Genomic DNA, 20033 nt, shown 5'->3' on the forward strand with positions numbered 1-20033 from the left:
TTTATGCTTCACATCACACCATTAACTAGAATAAGACAATTGTCAAACCATGGTTTCTACTTTTATTTGCTGTACTCCACTGATGCCCGGGTTCACGTTTACATGATACTCCAACTGCTAAGCTCCACTTAATTCACTGTCCTTGTCAAGGCTGTTGCCCCTGACTCTAGGGACAAGTCTCAAATTTCCCAGTTCTCTTATTTTTTATTCATTTTGGCCACATGGCCAGAGATTCTGTTTCTTTCTTCACTACATCTATGTTGCTATCATGTTACCTCATTAAATATTAACGGCTTAATATCCAAGTATCTCTTTACTCTCTCTTTTTTTAGAAAGTAAATAAAATAAATAATAGATTCTTTGAAAATGGTCACATTTTAGGGGGAAATGGACTCTACAAAAATATCTAAAGTATCCGACTTAATAATAAGTGCAGAATGTATTTCTATAGTTCAAACCCTAGGTTTGTATAAAGTTCAATTACAACGGAAATAACCCACAAATGCGAGTTGAAAGAGCATTCATTCACATTTTGGAAATCTCCAAAGTACTATATCCAATTGTTTTGATATTCTGTGACAAACAAAATAATTGTGCTGTAAGTGGAAAAAAAAAAAAGTAACCAAAGTCCATGCTGACTATGAAAAAAATGTATCACTCTGCTTCTGCCATAATACCATTATGCTTTCTCTGATGCTCATAAACCAAGTAATGAGTCTCTTAAAGTTTAAAAAGTATTTAAGACCATTCTGAAGATCTAGTTTGCTAGTCAATTTGTTACAGAAAAAGAGTGGGCGTGATCTTCCTATAAAGAGAAGTTATTGTTTCGCATGATGAGGTCTATAAAAAGCTGTCTCTATACAGAATCCTGGTGCTTTACACTTTACACTTCTGCTTTTGTTTGGGTCATAAAAAGTTAAGGACACTAAAAAAATGCCACTAAATTTCAACAGTTGCTATAAAAATACATTCTTAGTACTCTAGGTTTCAGATGGTAGCACTGTCTGCATGAAACTTGATCCCATTGTGAGTCTTTAATCAATCTGTTAATCAGTGAAGACTCTTTCTTAAAAAAATCTTTTTTTTTTACTTTGAAAAGGAAGGATTTCTCTGTTTGGTTTTTGTACAAGTTATTTTTGATCTTTTAAAAATTATAACAATTTATCAGTATTTGGCTTAATGATGACCTTAAATCATCACTATGGATTGTCTACTTTCCCTTCCCACATATTTCCTTATCATTTAATATGGTGTGTTAATACATTATACAGTAAATGAAGATAATGTGATTGACTATTATGCATGCTTGTGCATTTGTATTTTGATAAGAAAACTCTTAATAAATAAATATACATATATTTATATATTTATAACTACACACAAATATTCCTTAGCAGTCCCTTGCCCTGCCTGAGGACTGCGCCATTTTTCTAGAGTTATTAGGATGGCAAATGCTTCTGATAAGTAGCGTTGACCAAACTTTGGGCCACATGTAATGACAGCCCATTGGCCTGTGGCATCCTCCCACCATCTTTGCATCTAGTGTCAGGATTGATCTGCAAGCTGTGACATGAAGCAGCCACAGTATTCTCTGTCTGAAACTGACCCATCGAGCAATCAGGCACTATCATTTGCTCAGGGTCACAAAGCTCAGAAAAGGCAGAGACTAAGTTTGAGTTGTAACTTGAATCAAAGCCTCTTAAATTTAGAGGGAGATAAGATCGAACGAAGGGTTCATTCAAGGAAGTGATTTCCCCAGTCATGCAAGGCCCTACTCTGAGACTCCTCCTGACGTGACTCAACTTTTGAAACTTTTCTCTGGTTGAAAGCAAAAGGTAACTTCACTTCAAGTCTAGTCCAGCCTGAATTCCTTCTGAGCAACATTGGGGACACCTATGGACGGGGAGGAAAGAGACAGTGATGTTCATTCCTAAGACTCTCAAAAGAAGGGGATGGGTCTGCCCATATGTCAGCAGCCAGCTCCTGGGAGGTGTTGTCAGGGCTTGTCCCCAAGGGCTGGGATGTCCCACCTGAGAAAGAAGGCATTGCTGCAGCAGTGGAAATAAAGAACGACAGAGAAGACACAAGAAGGCAGATATTGGAAGCTAGAGCAAGAAGGGAGGATGTAGTTGTGTGACAATGCTGAGGACAGTATGTGCAGTGCCTGTGATACTGAGCTTCTGAGAATTCTCTGTGTCTTATTAACATCGTTTTAAAGAAAGTGAATGCGAGACAGTGATTTATGTGTCTTCCAAGCCCCAGGCTTTTATATTAAATGAAATGAAAAATGGATGGCAGAGGTTCAAACTTCCTCTCTTGATATTTTCCCCATATGCCCTCATTCTCCCATTTGACTACACTCTTCTATGCAATAAGACAAGTTAGCTCATGTAATGGTTAGTGACTAAACTCAAGAATTCTTTGCTATGGTGAATCCTTTTCTACCCAAAATGAGGGTCGTGGAAATTTTCCATGAAAACCAATCAGGAACAGTGTGTATTTTCAAGAATTCAGAGAAAAAGGCCCTCCTAATCTCCTAATCTCCTTCCCCATTGTCCCTTCTGGCCAAAGAGACCCAGCAATACTATTCTACTCTGTAAGCCCGTAGGTTAAAAATGAAAGAGGTTCTTTTCCTTTGGGGACTGGACCAACTACAACATTATAGGGGTTTGCATGGGTTTTGAAACAAGGTGCTTGGGTATTAGCTCCCTTAACAGGAAACAACAGAGCTTGGGAAAGCATCCACATGTCACAATCTCCCCTGAAAACAAAATAGCTCAGCTACACAGATAGAATGGAAAGCATATCACAGCATTTTCAATGACCATACTTACATCTATTCATCTATACTTTGTAGTGATCTTCAAGGACTCCCGAGCCCTTGAGACTTTTTAAAAGGAATACCTTTCTATGTCCAACAGTTCAATGGAACTGGTCTTTCTCTAACATCCTCAAAGACTGTATTGGAACTGCATATCTCACAACTGGATTTCTATTCCTTTCTAAGGACGTGCTCATAATTCCAGATTTCCTCTTTATGATAATGAACTAGTCATACCTTCCAGCTCCCTGCAGCCAAGTTCTGCAGGGCACCTGCCGCCCCTTCCAGCGTGTCTGCGTTTGAGCACTCAGAGAGCAGTGTGAGGTAGGGTTTGACTATTGATGGGTGCCACAGCATCTGGATCCCTTTTGGTGGTTCTGCACAGTCTGGAAGAGGTCCTACTCCATCCCACTGGTGGAAAAAAAATAAGAGAGTAAACATTTTTAACATCGTTACGCTTCCCAACTTTGCCTTCTGTAAACGTGACACACAGAAACAAAAACACACACGACGTTTGGTGAACATCGATTGCGCGCAGGGTAGTGCCTTCGTAAGCCAAAAATGAGAGAGCCACTCCTGTCCACCAAGAGCTTAGGATGGAAAGTGAAAGGCTGTAGAGCATGAACATAAGTGAATGTAATTGGCAGGAGAACGCATAAGCTCTGTAAGAACGGTGCCAGCACATTGCTGTTAAAAGGAAGAGGAAATAAATTAATTTTGGTGGGCAGAGTGGATGAAAGCCAAAGATCAAGGTGGCATGTCTTACAGTTAGCATACTACTAGCATAACAGAGTACATAGCAACACTCAAATGCCTTCAATTCTTATGCCTAAGTGCCAGCTGATAAATTCTTATATAACTCCTAAAATACATATTTGTCGGACTTTGAATTCCATCACTGCATTATGGACATCACAAAAAGAGACAATTGCTATCACGTATCAGATGCATTGACCTAGCTAACGGCAAATCTAGATTTTATGGCGATTCTGATCGTTCAGTTGGCTTTGAATTGGATCTAATGAATAATAAGAGAATGTGTAATTAAAAATTAAAACAAATAATTTCAAAACTACCACTTACTGCACAAGGGAATATCAGCAGCCCATTAAAAATGGTAGTTATGACGACCGTGTAGCAATGTGTCTGGACAAATAATAAAAGTAAAATGAACAAAGCAGGATGCAAAGCGGTATGTGGTTTGTGCTTTACAGCAAGTAAAATGCACCACAGAAACACACATGGTAATAAAAACTCATTAACAAAGTGTTCATGTCTTTCATTTTTTCACAGTTCAAGTTTTCTGTTCCTCTTAGGATTTTAAAAATAAGAAAAATTATAATAGTGATTCTGATCTTTGATCAAAAACAACCTTTGTCTTTTGGGAAAGATAAAGGCAATAAATACAATGAGAGTAGAAATGAAGTAAACTCTATGTTTAGAAAAAATACTCGCATATTTACTTCTGAGAAAAGTCCCAGGAAAACAAAATCATCCTTCACAATTTCAGGGTAGGGAGACTAATTTATTTTACTCCTTATTTGTGTTTATTAATGGCTGCTTAACATATAGTCTAAATGACATATACTAAACTTCCCTGCACATATTTGGGCCCATATCTGTACATGTATGTGTGTACACATCTATGTATAAATACACAATCATAACTGTATTTCAAAACCTGTGTTTCTTAGTTCTGAAAATTTTACTGGAGCACAAGCTTACTTCATATCCTTGGAACATAAAGATGGAAGTGTTGATAGGGAAAGTGTAAAGTTATTTAACTGTCACAAATCATTTTAAGAATTGCATTATTTTCTACAAGAAAAATTAAAAACTCATGTCTTCTTTTTCTCAACTATGCCACAGCTTAGTTTAAGCGAAGGCCAAAGCTCAGAGATGAATATCCCAAGGATGGACGTTGGACATCCCACAAAAGGTCATCTTCAATGATAGTGTCACTCAATTTCAACGTTGTAACAAGGACACTCAATGTGGGGGAATCTGCTTATGCTTTTAACCAAAGCCACTTCTAAACCATTCCGAAATGACTTTGCGCCTGTGCAAGCCTACTAATGAAACCAGTACATTTCTTGTAAGTACAAAAAGTAACAACATTGGAAGTGAACCAGCTTTGTCACATTACTCCTGGTTCATTATTTGAGACGGGCTTGCTACACTGGGTAGAAAGGTAGTGCCAGGGAAAGAGACCAGTCATTCTGCAGGTTTGCTGACTTCCATGATGAAGCAGGGGTAATACTGACTCGTCCAGAGAAACCAGTTTGGGGAACTGAATGTCTCTGCTGGTGCAACAGGAAATGGAAAATTACTTTATATAAGATTTTTTTTCATGGTTTATTTGGTCATCTCCTTAAAACTTTTTTTTGAAGTTTATTTCTTTATTTTGAGAGAGAGAGAGACAGAGAGAGAGAGAGAACAGGAGAGGGGCAGAGAGAGAGGAAGACAGAGAATCCCAAGCAGACTCTGCACCGTCAGTACAGAGCCCCATGCAGGGTTCAAACGCATGAACCGTGAGATCATGACCTGAGCTGAAATCAAGAGTCAGAAGCTTAACCTACTGAGTCACCCAGGTGCCCCCTTCAAACCTTTAAGCTACTGTCTTCAAATAAAGATTTGATAATATTCAGAACAATCATATTATGCAATTTGAAACTCAATAGGCATGGCATTTCCCTATCATGTAGGAAGAACTAATGTAACACTGGAGGTGCCCAGGAGTAGTATTTGCACGCTGGTTACAAAATGCGATAGCCAAACTCTAAGAACAAAAAGGAGCTGTGTTATCATTTGCTGGGTTCATCTTGTTCTCCTTTCCTAACTTCTTCACAATAAAATAGGATAAATGGCTAAATCAGTAGACAATTTTCTTCTGCTCTGACGTGATCTATGTAGCTCTTAAATATCTTTTATTACAATCCTTTCTTAATGGCTACAAAGAGAATCTGAAGGAAATAAAAGGAAAACTGATGTGAATACGGATAATCTTTGGTGGCAACTAGAAATGAAGTTCAAAGGGGATTCTCTGCTATTTCGGAACATTGATGGCACCCTGGTGTGTCAATACCAAAGAAAAAGAGTTATTTCAAAGCCACTCAATGTGTGTGGCTTTTATCTGGGCACATTATTTCAAACTTTTACTGAGTTAACAGGGAAAGATTTATCAATTGTCTATTAAAAATAGACTTTTACCACCTATAAAAAGACCTGAAGTCTTCTCTAAGAGTGTGCCAACCTACTTGACATTATGCTGCCTGGAAAATCAACTCCAACAGGACCCTAGGGTGACAGTGACATCAGGATCTGACTTCGGTCATGAACACTCCGCCCATGCAAACTTTTAGGGCTAAGCTTCTTCTGGAGTGAGGCTCTGTGACAAGTCATGGGATATGCAATTTTATCACCAAAGTGGAAATACATCATTTATAAATTGAAACACCAGATGCATCCATCCTAAACTTGCTATAAGACTAGCACGTGGACAGAAGGCAAGTTGTGGCTACATCTTTCGTACAATCAACCCACTGATCATCCAGCTATGTAGTCCTACGAACACAGGACTGAATTTGTAAGCCTTAAGCAAATTGTTTTGGACTATATCTTGAGGGCACATTACCAAACATTGTCTGAGAGCTTGAAATATGAGAAAAATAAAGATGCAAAATGTCATCAAGTCAGGACAGAGAACTTTCTTTGTGACAAAGACGGGTCACAATCAAGAAGACAAAATATTTCCAGGAAACTAACAGGAGCAAAGGTAGCAGAATATTTTTGATTTACTATCTGCATTACTGCCAAATTATGACATACACACACTTCTATGTATATACATATATTTCCGTATTTACGTATCTTCATTTATCAGGCTGAAGATTAAAAATCAAGCAGAGAGTAGCTAAAGGGAAAGCAAAAGAAAAAGGAGAAAGGCCTATGCGGTTTAAAAAAAAAAATCTGGCTTGGGGGAAGTTTTCAGTGAAACCCTCCCTTATTCTTGGTAGTAAATTTTACTTTTATGCTCAAGAGTTAACGTTCCTCAGTTTTGTGCACAGTTTTCTTTTCATCGGTTATATTTTAACAAAAATTGCAAAAGTTCTAGAAGCCCTCAATTCTTAGAGTTATTACTTAAATGTTCAAACTACACTTTGTACAGGTGATTCACGTGTTGTTACACAGGAAGAAAATGCCAGAGAATTTATTTCTGGCATTAACACTGCCCTCACTCAATTGTCTGGTTTGTAGTAATTTAGAATTTTACATATACAGTTAGAGCTCAAGAAGCTAAGAACTGAGTGCATTACACCAGAGTCTTTCAGATTTTTTTTAAAGGATAATGCTTTGGAATGAATGTTTGTGGCCCCCTTCCTCCAATTTCTTATGTTAAAAGCCTCAACACCCAATCTGATGGTGTTTGGATGCAGGGCCTTTGAAAAGTGATTGGGTCTAGATGAGGTCATGAGAATGGAACCCCCATGTTGGGATTAGTGTCCCTATAAAGAAATGAAGTGACCCAGAGTTTTTCTCTTTTCCATCTTGTAAGGGTGTGGCAAGAAGGGGTCATCTGTGAACCAGGAAGAGGCTCTCAGCAGACACCAAATCTATTGGTACCTTCATCTGGGACTTCCAGATAAAATTTCTGTTGTTTAAGTCCTCCCTCCCCCGCCCCCCCCCCCCCCCGCCCACTGTTTTTGGTATTTTGTTACGGCAGCCTGAGCAGACTAAGCCATAATCACAGTAAGGATTAAGTACATTTGGTGTAGTAGGATCCTTCTGATCCTTCTGGCTCCCCCATGACCTTTCCGCCATGGAGCTCTCTCGGGGACAAGCTGTCAGCAAAGCAAGGAGAGTGCGTGGCAGGATTATGTTGACAGTAAATCACAGAGCAAATCAATTGGTTTTATCGCCCCAAATAGTGCCACACTCGATAACATACCATCAGCGCTTTTCTCTACTGATCTTAAATGTGTAACTGTATGACTGACATCAATAAAGCAAATCAATCAACAGTCTCTATCATTCATTTTCTAAAACTGCATAGAATTGAAAATAAGGTATTCTCCTGTTCAAGAAGGTAATGCTTAAATCTTTTTGGAAAGGAAGAGAATAACAAGCCTCTGTGCTACAAGCCAAGGAGCTGCTGACTTTTGGACATGATGTTTCTGCTATGGTCATAGTCAGGGGAGGAGACATATACTGGCCACAGTTAAGAAATGTCCGCTTGGGAAGAAAGTTACACAGGTGCGGGGCTGTGTCCAATGTGTGGCTTAAACAAACAAACGGACCAACAAAAAACAAGATGAAAGCCTTTCTTTGGACTTGGTTTCCATACTTTTGCTTCCCCACGCAGCTTAAATTCTATTTAAAAGGTTTCTTAGTTGGCTGCAGTACGGAAGAGAGTAGAAGCCACTTTCTCCTTATATGAAGAGAACGGTGTAAGTTGGGGATAAAAATCCGAACGTTCCCAAACCAGAAAGCAAAGATGTCCATAAACCAAGACTTTGTGTTTTTTTTTGTTTTTGTTTTTAATTTTTTTAATGCTTATTTATTTTTGACAGAGAGAGACACACACAGAGCATGAGCGGGGGAGGGGCAGAGAGAGAGGGGGACACAGAATCTGAAGCAGGCTCCAGGCTCCCAGCTGTCAGCACAGAGCCCGATGCAGGGCTCGATCTCATGAACCTTGAGATCATGACCTGAGCTCAAGTCAGATGCTTACCCGACTGAGCCACCCAGGCGCCCCTTTAAACCAAGACTTTGTAAACATGGGCTTCTCTCAGGGATGGTGGCTCACAGAGCGCTCTATTGCATTCATAAAAGCCCCTACTAGTGAGAAAAATTAACGAGAGCCTTTCAGCTCTTCCCCTTCTGCCGAGTTTACAACTGCCCAGACTCCGTTCTGTCACACTGGGCTGGCTTCCACAGAGATGCAGAGGAGAGCTCCCCGAGGCTGGGGGAAGCGTCTACAGTCCAGAGGTGCAGAGATACCCCGCTCCTCTCTCCATGTCGCAGCCGTGCAAGGCCACGTAAGGAGAAGAGCTTCTCCTGCTCGGCTGTGTCTTCACAAACAGAAAAGCCTCCTTCGCCATTGCGACGCATCTCTGTTGCCCATATTTCTCCACCATTGAGAGGGCATCACCGTCACTACCCTTGTGCAGGCCAAGTTTTGTTCTGAAGGGATCTGGGTGAAATATACAACAGGCCAAGGAAACTGCGTGGATCTTCAGCAGCAGGGGAACATTGACCTTAAAATCCCACTCTTCCCTCCCAGCTGAAGGCACACCTCGTGTGTCAGAAGAGAAGATAGCTCAGAGATGTGAACTGGCAGGCATGTCCTCTTACACCGGGCTCCGTTTAATCAGGCATCAGCCTGTACACATACTTTAAAAAGCAACAACATAAACACAAGTCCATCCTCTGTCTGCCAGTTTTGCTTGGCTTGGTTTGAACAGCCGAGTTGCTAATAGATCTTCCCTCGACAGGGTTTCCTTAGCACTTCCAGCTTTTGGGGGGATTAAGGGAAAAGGAGGCAGGGGATAGAAGTTCTGGTTATGAAGAAACTCGGAGCGATGCTAAAGAGCCAGGAGAGAGATGATTCTTATGTTGACTCTTGGGAATTTTGAAGAAGAGGGTGGCTCAGGTGTGTGAACTCCCCTGGTCGCTGTTCGGAAGACGTAGATTACAGGGAGGGCGGAATCCCTGCAAAAACGGGACAGAGGTGGTGGCCAAGGAGCCGTATTTATGCGGCACACATGGTCTCTCGGCTCTCCTTGAAGACACAAAGCGTTTTGCATTTGAGAGGTTAGAAACCTATGTTCAAGTGGCAGGATTCTTTTCTGAATCAAGTATCAGAATAAAGAGATTCAGGGATAGATAGCCTTGCTGATTCTCTGTCAGTGTGGAGCCAAGGGGCATTGTGTGAGGGTGACGGGCACCCACAATCGTTTGCTCAGAACCACCCGCCCCTTAGGAAGAGGTGGGAGGGAGGCCGGCGATACTGCCCTGTTCCAGAGACCTACACGATGACACCACTGTGCTGTGCCCCACAGAGTTATCGAGGCTGGGCCACATCACCAGGCTTATCCGCCCTTTCTCCCAGTCATTGTGACAGAACCAACCAGAACACCGCTAAGACCCCTCTAGAATTCTCTCTGCTCCTAACTTCTCATCCACATCTAGGAAAACCTGGGCCAGGAACCTCTCCATTACTTCCTTTTCACTTTTTCCATTACCTTCCTTTTAAAGGCACTCTGTCCTTGACATGCCAACCAGCCTCAGAGAATCCCATAGTCTTGTTTGTTAATATCTTTGCTGATACACCCCTGAAAGACAGTCTCATACAGTGGTTCTTGACTGAAGGGATTTTATCATCCAAGGGAACGACTGGCAATGTCTGAAGACATTGTTGGTGGTCACAACCGGGGGGAAGGGGTACTGCTGGCATCTACTGGGTAGAGGACAGGAATGCTGATAACGTCCTACAAGGCACAGGACAGCCCCCACAACAGAGAATTATCTGGCTCAAAATGTCAAGAGTGGCCAGGCTGAGGAACCCTGATCTAGTAGTATATAACAGAGTATTTATTAATGGCATGGAGTACTGAATGGTCAAATGTCAACAAGGAAAGTAAAGGGGAAGCCTAATTCAGAGTTTTAAGTCTGCAAACTCACTAAAAGCAGAAAACCAGCACTTCTTTTGCTGATGGGATATAGTTCATATGAGAGGCACAGAAGTAGGAAGAGAATCTCATTCACTCATGCGTAGTGACAAAGGAGAGTCACTGCACAGAAAGGCACGGCCGTGATTTTGCAGGCTCATGTGACTTATTGCTTGCAGGACATGAAATACTGTGTCTTGGGTCACCAAGCTCCTGGCATACGGTGACGTGAAGCTACAGTGAGACCGAGCAGGAGCCAGCCGGGAGGAGCAAGCAGCCACCGAAATAAGCCGATGGCTGGAAAAGAAATGGTATTAAGCAGCCAAAGAAAAAGTATGGCTCACTAATAAAATGAAAACTGGAAGAAAGAAAGGCGACCCGTGCTATTCTGAAATGAGAACTTAAAAGCATCAGGAATGTCACGAGGGGCAGATCCATCAGTGATAATAAACCAAATCCAAATGTGCCTCGACTGTCGCTGCCATCCAGAGCGATTAGGACAAATTCCGGCTTATGTATCCCAAGCCTTGAACACATGAACTTGGTCTCCACATTTCCCTTTTAAGGATTAATCCCTGAAAAGCGATGAAGGGTGTAGGCGAGACTTCACTACACAAGTTTGTCACAGTTTGCACTAGCTAAAATTCGGAAGCCGCCAAATTTGCTGCTCATCAGGGATTGGTTCCCACACCACGAGCACGTGGGTTCACGCAGCACACGTGGCTGTAGGTGTGTTCCTACCGCGCGATTCTTGGCAGCCTTTCCACGTTCTGCTGGTGACTGCTGGCCAGGACAGAGGTCACGCTGAGGCCAGGGATAAACGAGTGCACAACAGTGCGCAGCTGGAGACAGAGTGGGTGCTGCGCTCACCCCTGTCCTCGTGGCGTGCCCAGGTGGGCAGTGGGCGCGGCCCCGAGTGCAGGTAACCAGGGGCTGCACCATTGGCCGAGGAATCGCGAACCAAGAAACGAATAAAAAGTGAACTTTTCTTACCATGCGCAGGTAACTCTACACAATATTCCTCCTCCCGGGGACAGAAAGCTCTTGCTGGCCCCCTTAAGCATGCCACTACACCCCCTTTTCCTGAGCGAAGGGAATGCCCGAGGGTCATGGCTTCCCCACAAACACATCACACATCCCCCCTACCGTGCACTTCAGGGGCTAAGGTGACCCAATGCAGACCAAAGAGGGGGTGAGTGGCAGTGATGTACGTGACTTTCAATAGGGCACTCTGCTCTATCCTGTCGACTTTGTGCCATTTCTGCTCCTGGACGGCGGACAGGAAGAGCCACCTTGGACCACGAGGAGGAGGAATTATCCGAAAGAGAAGAACATGACAGATCTAAGAGCCTCCGAAGACTGCAGATGACGGCGGCCAGCAGCATCGACCTCCACATTACTGGGAAGGACACTTATCTATTCTCAGGACACTTATAAACCCTAAGGACGCCTATAAAGTCTACGGGTTTGGCTGTCTGACATGTGGCCTGACTCATACGCACAGCAGTGTACTTAAAATTGTCTTTTGAAGGGTTAAACAAAGCTGTGCATAAATATGGATAGAAGAAGTTTTGAAAGGATATATGCCTGGTATAAATTCCAATCACAGCTCTGTCTAGGAGGGGGATGGTGGGGGCGGGGTGTCTGTGTTACTTTCATCTCATGGCTTATTACTATTTTATTTCTGTATAATTTACATGTTATGCGTGCACGTATATACCGGTATATTTATGTTTGTTTATAATTAACATCCGTTTTGGCCAAGATAAGGAGAAACTTATTTAAAATTCAAATCTCCAACGTGATCTAACTTAGCAGTGAAATTCGTTTGTGTGCTTTGGGATACTGACCACTATTTAGCGTCACAGTCTCATTCCTGTGCACCTGTCACATCTGTGTGATGCAGTGGGCAATGTGTCACGCTCACGGAGAAGTGATACCAGATAGCAAGTCCTGAAAATCCCAGCAAACCTTTCAGGTGATGGGGTTTCATGACGTCTCACGCCATTTACGTATGTCATGCGTGAACACCCTCAGAACAAAGCATCGTTGAGTCTGGCGTGATCAAAAGTGTTGCTTCTCCAGGGGTACTTTGAGACGCACCCATATCCATTTGTTGACACAAATCCTCAGCTTTTAGATGATCACCACGATACACAATGTTTGTTAGGTTTGGTGGTCCCTACAGATTCAGAACATTGACAAACGTCATAAAATACAGCACTGCCACGAGAAGCCAGAGAGCAGTTTGGACCAAGAGTGGAGAGAGAAGGTCCATGGAATACCCTTGGCTCGGCAGCGGCTCCTGGAGCCCAAGTGTCACCGGGAAAGAAATGGATGTGACTGGGACAAGTCACAGGTTTCAATGTCTACTTGACACGAGGGGTAGAGGCTGCTGCGGACCCCAGACCAAGCATCACTCAGCACAGCTGGTTCTGGGTGTTGGGCTAGAAATGGACAGAAACCGGACGTGCCCAGTCCCCTGCCTCAGCAGATCCACTCTCCATGGGCGTCAACAACTGTACATAACTCACAATGTGACTGGCACGAGGGGGGGGAGTTTAAATAAAGCCATGTGCAAGTAGATTAGAAGATGGGTAACTTTTTACTTGGAAGAAGTCCTGAAAGAGCGGAAGAGATGTTTTTATTTGACCTTAAAGGATAGTCGTCCAAGCAGTGGACGGAGGGGAGGGGAAGACCGCAGAGGAGGAGCACGAGCGAAAGGTTAGAGGCTGGCCTGCCGGACAAAGGATGGGCAGGTGGAAGCCCCTGGAGGTTCCTCCAAGACACGCCCATCGTCATGGGGAACAAAAGAAGGCATTCAAGATTTTACACGGAATCCCGTTACTATCGCTTTGGCGTACAAAACAGCATGGTGGTATCATCAGTGAAACTTCCCGCTGGCCCATGCATTTGACATCTATGGCGTAAGAAAGAGGTGAACAGGAGCTTAAATTGACCACAGCGCACTAGACCGTGAAACAAAGATGACCGGGAGAGGGGACATGAGCACACGAGAAGAGGCTCAGAATCGTCTTTGAATTGTCAGAGGTCTATGTCCTCACCCACGTGGATACATCTATATCCACGTGAATAAAACATTCACAAGGGATATTCCAACAGAAGGGAGAAGTTTTGACTTCTAGGTCATCTTGCTTGTCTTGTTTTTTGTTTTCTGGTTTTGTTTTTTTCCCCCTCAGCGGTTTCTCTGCAGTGTCAAGTTCACACTGAGTGGGGTCTTGAAGCCTCAGGTCTGCTCTGGCCAGCAGCCAGCGGTATCCTGTGACTTCAAGTCCATTTTCGAGGACCACTAACCCCAGGACATCATCCCGGGAAGTTTGGCCATCTCCCAAATTGGAAAACAAAAGATGCTTATTTCTACAAAAGGTGGGAAAGTAAATACACCGATTTTGTCTACTTGCATTTCCCTGGATCCCAATCTCTGGATTGCCCGTCCTGCCCCACCGTGCCCAGCTGCTGGCACAGAGCCCTGCTGGAGAAGGTGGAGCCCCTGCCAGGTGACATGTGCCTTTGGGCACGTGATGTGTACATTGTTTGGTGGGGCGGGGGTAGGGTTCTGCCCGAAAAGGGCTAGAGAGACCAGCAATTTCTTATAATCTGGCAACACGCACTGAACCCAGAGTCAGAAATTAATAAATTTGCAAAGCCCTTTTGGACCAGAAGATGATGCCCAGAAATGTTAACTACTTCTACCCTCAGGAGCTCATGGTGTGATGGTTCCAGTATGATTCAACAGCAGCCATTTCTTGAAAGAAGAGCATGAATGAAGCATATCTTTGTACCCTACATCTTCTTGAATTATTTCAATTAAGTATCCGAAGGATAAAGTTTCTGAGATTTTTTATTATAACTAAATCTGACCTTCATAGTGTCAGAGAATTTTCCTAAGGTATAGAATAACAATGCCAGAGGTAAGATCAACATAAAATTCTGGGATATAGCAAAGCCCCAGAGGCAATCATTAAACCAATTATGATTTTTATCACTTTGGCTTCCTCGTAAAATCTCTGGTTTCTCTGTCCTGGGCAGTATCTGTTGCAGATTAGACAAACTTTCCTTGTACCTTTCTCTGGTGTCTCAAATGGAAGAAGGAAAACAAATACATTCTTATAAGCAAACACTGACTTAATCACTTCGTGCTTTTCAAAATATTATTTTCTAGATGGCATTTGAAAAGATTATAAATGTAATGCCTGTTCGAAAATTTGTAAATACAAAAGTACGAAACAATCAGTAGCCTTTGTCTTTGATGTTACTGTACTTTCCCTAGAAATACATACATGTATATATACAAATACAAATATATATAAATATATAATAATGAATGTATTATATATAAATAATAAAAATATATACATATGTATTTTATATTTGCATGTGATACACTTTTTTGCAAACCTGGCCAGGTTTTATCAACATCATACGTATCTCTATATACACTCCCATTTTTATGTCATTTTCCTCCACTTTGTATTCCATATGCTCTCTTGTCACTACATAGTCCTTGAAAACCCGACTTCATGAGCAACAGATTCCAGACACTGGATATCTGACAATCATTAAAGCTGTAAACCTACAACTTTCTGGAAGCTTCTAGATGAGTTACGCCAGTCTGCAGGCTCTGAAGGTAACCTTCTGTTCTGGTGTTAGCAAGGATGGGGATCCTTTGTCCTAGACAGACCTGAGGACATTTCCATTTCTCACCTTGCGGCAACCAGTTAACAGTGATGAATTAGGGCCTTGGTTCCTCCTCTCACTGGAGGCAGCTGGCATTTAATTCCTTTAGACGACTTGGAATGGCTGCCTGGTTTCCCCAAGTGCAAAGCACATTCCTCAAGAAGCAAGGTTTCCCTGTTGAGACCCAGACTGGTGCATATGCCCATCCTTCCCAGCAGGTGGCGCCATCTAGACTCAGTTCTCTCCTGGGGACCAGTCACCAGGCTGGGGGCCAACTGGATGTGAGGGCGTCTTCCTATCCCTCTTCTTCATGCCAGATGCTGGTGCTCTCCTCCCCATATCCAGACCTTTCAGCTGTGCCTCCCTTCCATCCGTTTTAAATACAAGATGGCTTCTACTTTTGGCTGTTTTTTCTACTTTTGACTGAACTTGACAAAACATCCTAAATGACTTTCAAACAACCATAATTATTATCTGTTTACACCCTCACTAAAATATTTCATAAGATACTTTTATTATGTGAGAGCACAGTTCAAAGTCTTTTACGTAACTATCACTTGACTGAAACCATGGCTTTGATGTTTCTTTATAAGCAACAATGTTCTGTATTCTAACATGGCTGTTTCAGCAAAACTTTCTTAACGAAATCCTTTTTGTCTCCTTGAAAATATTGTGAGAAAAAGATGGGACAAATGACCCTTATAAATTTTCACTTAGGCTTTTGGCAAAAATGATAAAAGTGCTTTAATCTCTTCATCTTACTCAACTTAGAAAATGGCTCATTGATGTTGTAAAATATGGTTCGAAGTACAACATTCTAAGGTGGGAAATTGCTCATCATAAGGTTCCGTGACGCAGCTCACAGCGTGAAAGGAGGGATGTGGTTGGGGGTGAAGTCCATGAATATTTTCTTCTGACTCCTGAACTCTCTGGACCCAATCAATGCCTAATGTCACCTGTCACTTGAAAGGCTTCAAGCCACATGAGCACACACTGGCAGCGTTAGAAAAAAGGTTCAGGGTCTGAGGCCGACTCTTACTAACGGGACACCAGTGGCAGATGCAGGGACCATCAGAAGGATGGTTCAGAATCCAAAAAAGGACTGAAGACAAAACCTTGAAATCAGAGTGAATTCAATCTCAGTTCAAAGTTTTTTGTTTTTGTTTTTTACACCAAGGCTCATGCATTAGTACAATTTCCCAAATCTGCCTTCCAAAGTTGCCTGGGCCCATCCAGGAGGTTCTGAGTCTGTAGGTGGTGGGTAAGACCTGGGGGATTACGATCACCTGACAGATTGGCAAGCACCACATTCCTGCCCATACGCCATTCTTCTTTTCAACCTTTATTATGCTCATTCACTTTCCAGGATAAAGCAGTAAAGGGACGGGGCCCCATGGTATACAGTATTGCAGAAGGAAAGCATGAGAAGGACCCATTATACCTTTGTTAGGCCACGTTTCGCTTGTACGATAATGGAAAGGGTCAGAAGCATTATGGTCTGGCCCCCTTAAGTACTGGGTTGGAAAACAGGTATCCAATACTGTTTGCCATAATTCCTGGCACAGTTCAATAAACACCTGCTAGCTAACCACTGCATTCCCCTGAGGGGAGATTTTAAGAAGTATGGCTCAATCCTCTTAAAAGGCTCCTGCAATTCAGGGAGAAGGTGGACACAGAGCACAGGAGAGAAAGCAGGGTTGGGAGCATCTCAGAGCAGCAGATCACCATCGAAAAGGCCAGCAGCACGTATTTTTAGGTTACAGGTGTGTTTATGCTGGAATGTACAGATCTAGAGGCTGTAGATGTGTCTGGAGCGGCCGTCAAGGGCCACAAAGAGCAAGAGAACTAGAACCTAAAAAATGTGAACACTGATGCATTCAAGTTAAATTTATGAATGATGTTTAAGAATGCATTCCCATGAATCCTTCCTCCAAACAAAATAGCGCCTATAACCCTTACTCAAAGCAAAATGATTTTGAGAACACTTTAAAAAATGATGGGCTCTGATCTAAACAGATACTTTTGCATATTTATTTTGAATTAGAACCTGCTAAGAGACAGTGTTGGGAGTTCTGTCCTGCTTTCTTAGTTGTTCACTCTGGAAGACAGTCAGATCTTGGGTCTGTATGACCGTTAGCAGCTGGGATATGACCACAGTGTCCAGGGGAAGGCTGGACTCATGATCACTGTCCAGGAGAGATGAAGAAACCTCAGTAGTAGGGGTTTCTGGCCGCAGCTACGACTCACACTACTCCCTCAGCTGGTGGGGGGCCGATGGGTGAGGGTTCCGTCTTCCAGAGGCTCCGGGAGAAAAGGCTGGAGACTATCTTGATTCCATCAAGGCCAAGAGTGGCTTCCTATTGGCCATTACCTCAGTGCAGGCAGCCTACTTACAGCTGCCCAAGGTAAATCTCCATCATTTTGGAGACACCTCTCCAGCTGCTCAGCTTTCTGAATTTATCAGAATTGTCCCCCAAGGCCAAGCTTCCAATGCCATTCTGTTGGAGAACTGGGAATCTGAGCCCCCATTTCTAACAATAAATGCAAGAGCACATATCAAAACGTTTCAAAACATGCAGTAAAATATGTGTTGGCTGCTTAGCTTCTCTTCCTAGATCACACCTACAGTGTACCTGTGGAACACCTGCAAAGCACCCTCCTGTCCCTGGCCGGGACCTCCATCGAGGTACGAATCAACACACAGAAGAATCGGTGCCCGGGTTGGACTCTCCAAGCTGGTACCTCAGAGCCTGCCTGGGACTGACGTGACTCTCTTTGGCAAAGTTCCTATGTTGAGTGGGCTGCAGGATGTGGGGGAAGTTATTCGACGTCCCCCTGTCAGACCCCACCCCTCACGGGAACACTGTGCAGATGTGTTAATGATTTTAGCCTGCATTGAAAGTACAGAGCCCCATACGTGTATACGCAGAAGAAATATTAATGTTGTAATTAGGGGAGGGGATAATTGTGTGGAGCTGCAGAGTCGCCCGCATTACCTGATCCTGGGATTTCTTTTTCTTCTTCTTCTTGCCCCAGCACCCGGAACTCTCTGCATCTTTGCCATTGGCCTCACCACAGAGAAGCCCGTCCAGCTCATCTGTGCCCATGTGCTGTCCCTGAGACGTTTCTGCTGCTAGCCGGTATGACAGGTTCCTTAAGATGCACACACAGTTTTCAACGGTCTGGAGAACCCAAAACAAACAAACAAACAAAAAAAAAAAAAGAAAGAAAGGAAAAGAAACAAAGGAGGAATGAATAAAAACTAACCAGCATCCCTCCTCCACCCAGGAAAGCGAGTCATTTCCACATTCCTGATCCTTTCTCGATACATTTAGCTGTCGGCTCCTAAAGGCGCCCTTGATGGTCGCAGTGGAAAGAATTCAGAGAAGCCCGAGAAGGTCTTGAAACCTTTCCTTATCCAAAGTAGCTCCTTTTATAAGCAGTTGTCATTGTGGTTGTTTTTGTTTTTTTTAATTGGCAAGTTGGCTAACATACAGTGTAGTCTTGGCTTCAGGAGTAGATTCCCGTGATTCAACACTTACATGCAACTCAGTGCTCATCCCAACAAGTGTCCTCCTCAATGCCCATCACCCATTTCCCCTGCCCCCATCAACTCTCAGTTTGTTCTCTGTATTTAAGAGTCTCTTATGGTTATATAAGCAGCTGCCATTGTTGGTTGACGTTCACTAATGAGTGGGGAAGAATCCACAATCTCCAGAGGTCTCGGATGGTGGCCCGCTCACAGGCCACTCCCCTCTGGGGACCAGGGCTCGGCATCACCGAGAATATGGATACTCACGTTTCCATCAGCTCTGGGAGGGAGACACTACTATCTGCCATCCACCAGGGCCCTTTCTGGTAGTAAAACGAGGTAGGAGATATAAAGCTGGGGGGGTCCTAGACAAGCCATGTGCTGGGATCAGCTGGGGGCATAAATGTTTCCATGCTACCGATTTGTTTTGAGGTGGCTGGTGCTCCTGTTTTCTTAGCATAGGCATTCGACGGTGCTTGAGGACACAGGTGCAGCTGAACACCTTAAGGCCCTTGGTCTCTGCTGCCTTGTGACTTGGGACGATACACCCAACATCTCTCTGAGTCAATTCCCTCCTCTGTCAGATGCTCGGAATGGTACCCACGTCTTAGCTTGCTGTGAGGATCAGGTGAGCTAGAGTATGTGTGTGCTGTAGGCTGAATGCCTCCCCTGCCAAGATGTCCGCATTAATCTCTGGAAGCTCTGAATATGTTAGGTTCCGAGGCCAAGGGGAATGGAGGTGGCAGACAGAATTAATCAGCTGACCTTCTGTTAGGGAGATTGTCCCGGATTATCCTGGGGGGCCCATGTAACCATGAGGGTCTTAGAAGCGAGAGAGGGTGCAGAACAGGTGTGAAAAGGCGTGACCTCTCACTGCTGCCTGTGAAAATGGAGGAAGGGGCCACAAGCCAGGGAACTGTGGGCACCTGTAGAAGCTGGAAAAGACGAGGAAACGGACTCTCCCCGGCGCCTCCAGAAGGAATGCGGCCCTGGCGACACTTTTATTTTAGCCCAACAAGACCCACGTGGGACTCCTGGCCTGTGAAACGGTGAGATAATAAATATGCGTTGTTTCCAGCCACCGTGTTTGTGGCGATCTATTCCAGCAACAGTGGGAAACCAACCTAGTGTGTACGTACTGAAGACAGTGCCTGCCCACGGAGAATGCTGTATGAGAGTTCGTACCGTGAACAATGGTGCACACAGCACGCTTGGGAGTCCAGAGCATGGGGCCCAGAGCCGCCAGTCTAGGTGTGAGCTCTGGCTCTGCCATTTCATGGGCTGTGTGACCTTGGGCAAAGTGCTTAATCTC

At 43.6% G+C, this 20033-nt stretch overlaps 1 protein-coding gene across 5 annotated transcripts in view; it reads right to left on the reverse strand.

Annotated features, from left to right (window-relative positions):
• CTNND2 (catenin delta 2) overlaps positions 1-20033 on the reverse strand; it is a 957890-nt gene that overhangs the window by 113392 nt on the left and 824465 nt on the right. For all 5 annotated transcript variants that reach the window (XM_060634364.3, XM_060634362.3, XM_078444403.2 and 2 more), the window contains 2 exons: positions 18186-18371; positions 3059-3232 (listed from right to left, as the gene is read on the reverse strand). In XM_060634364.3, coding sequence (XP_060490347.3) covers positions 3059-3232; positions 18186-18371 — 360 coding nt within the window. The remainder of the gene's footprint in view (positions 1-3058; positions 3233-18185; positions 18372-20033) is intronic.

The sequence above is a fragment of the Panthera onca genome, chromosome A1, assembly GCF_046562875.1.
Source record: "Panthera onca isolate mPanOnc1 chromosome A1, mPanOnc1 haplotype 2, whole genome shotgun sequence".
NCBI classification, from domain to species: Eukaryota; Metazoa; Chordata; class Mammalia; order Carnivora; family Felidae; genus Panthera; species Panthera onca.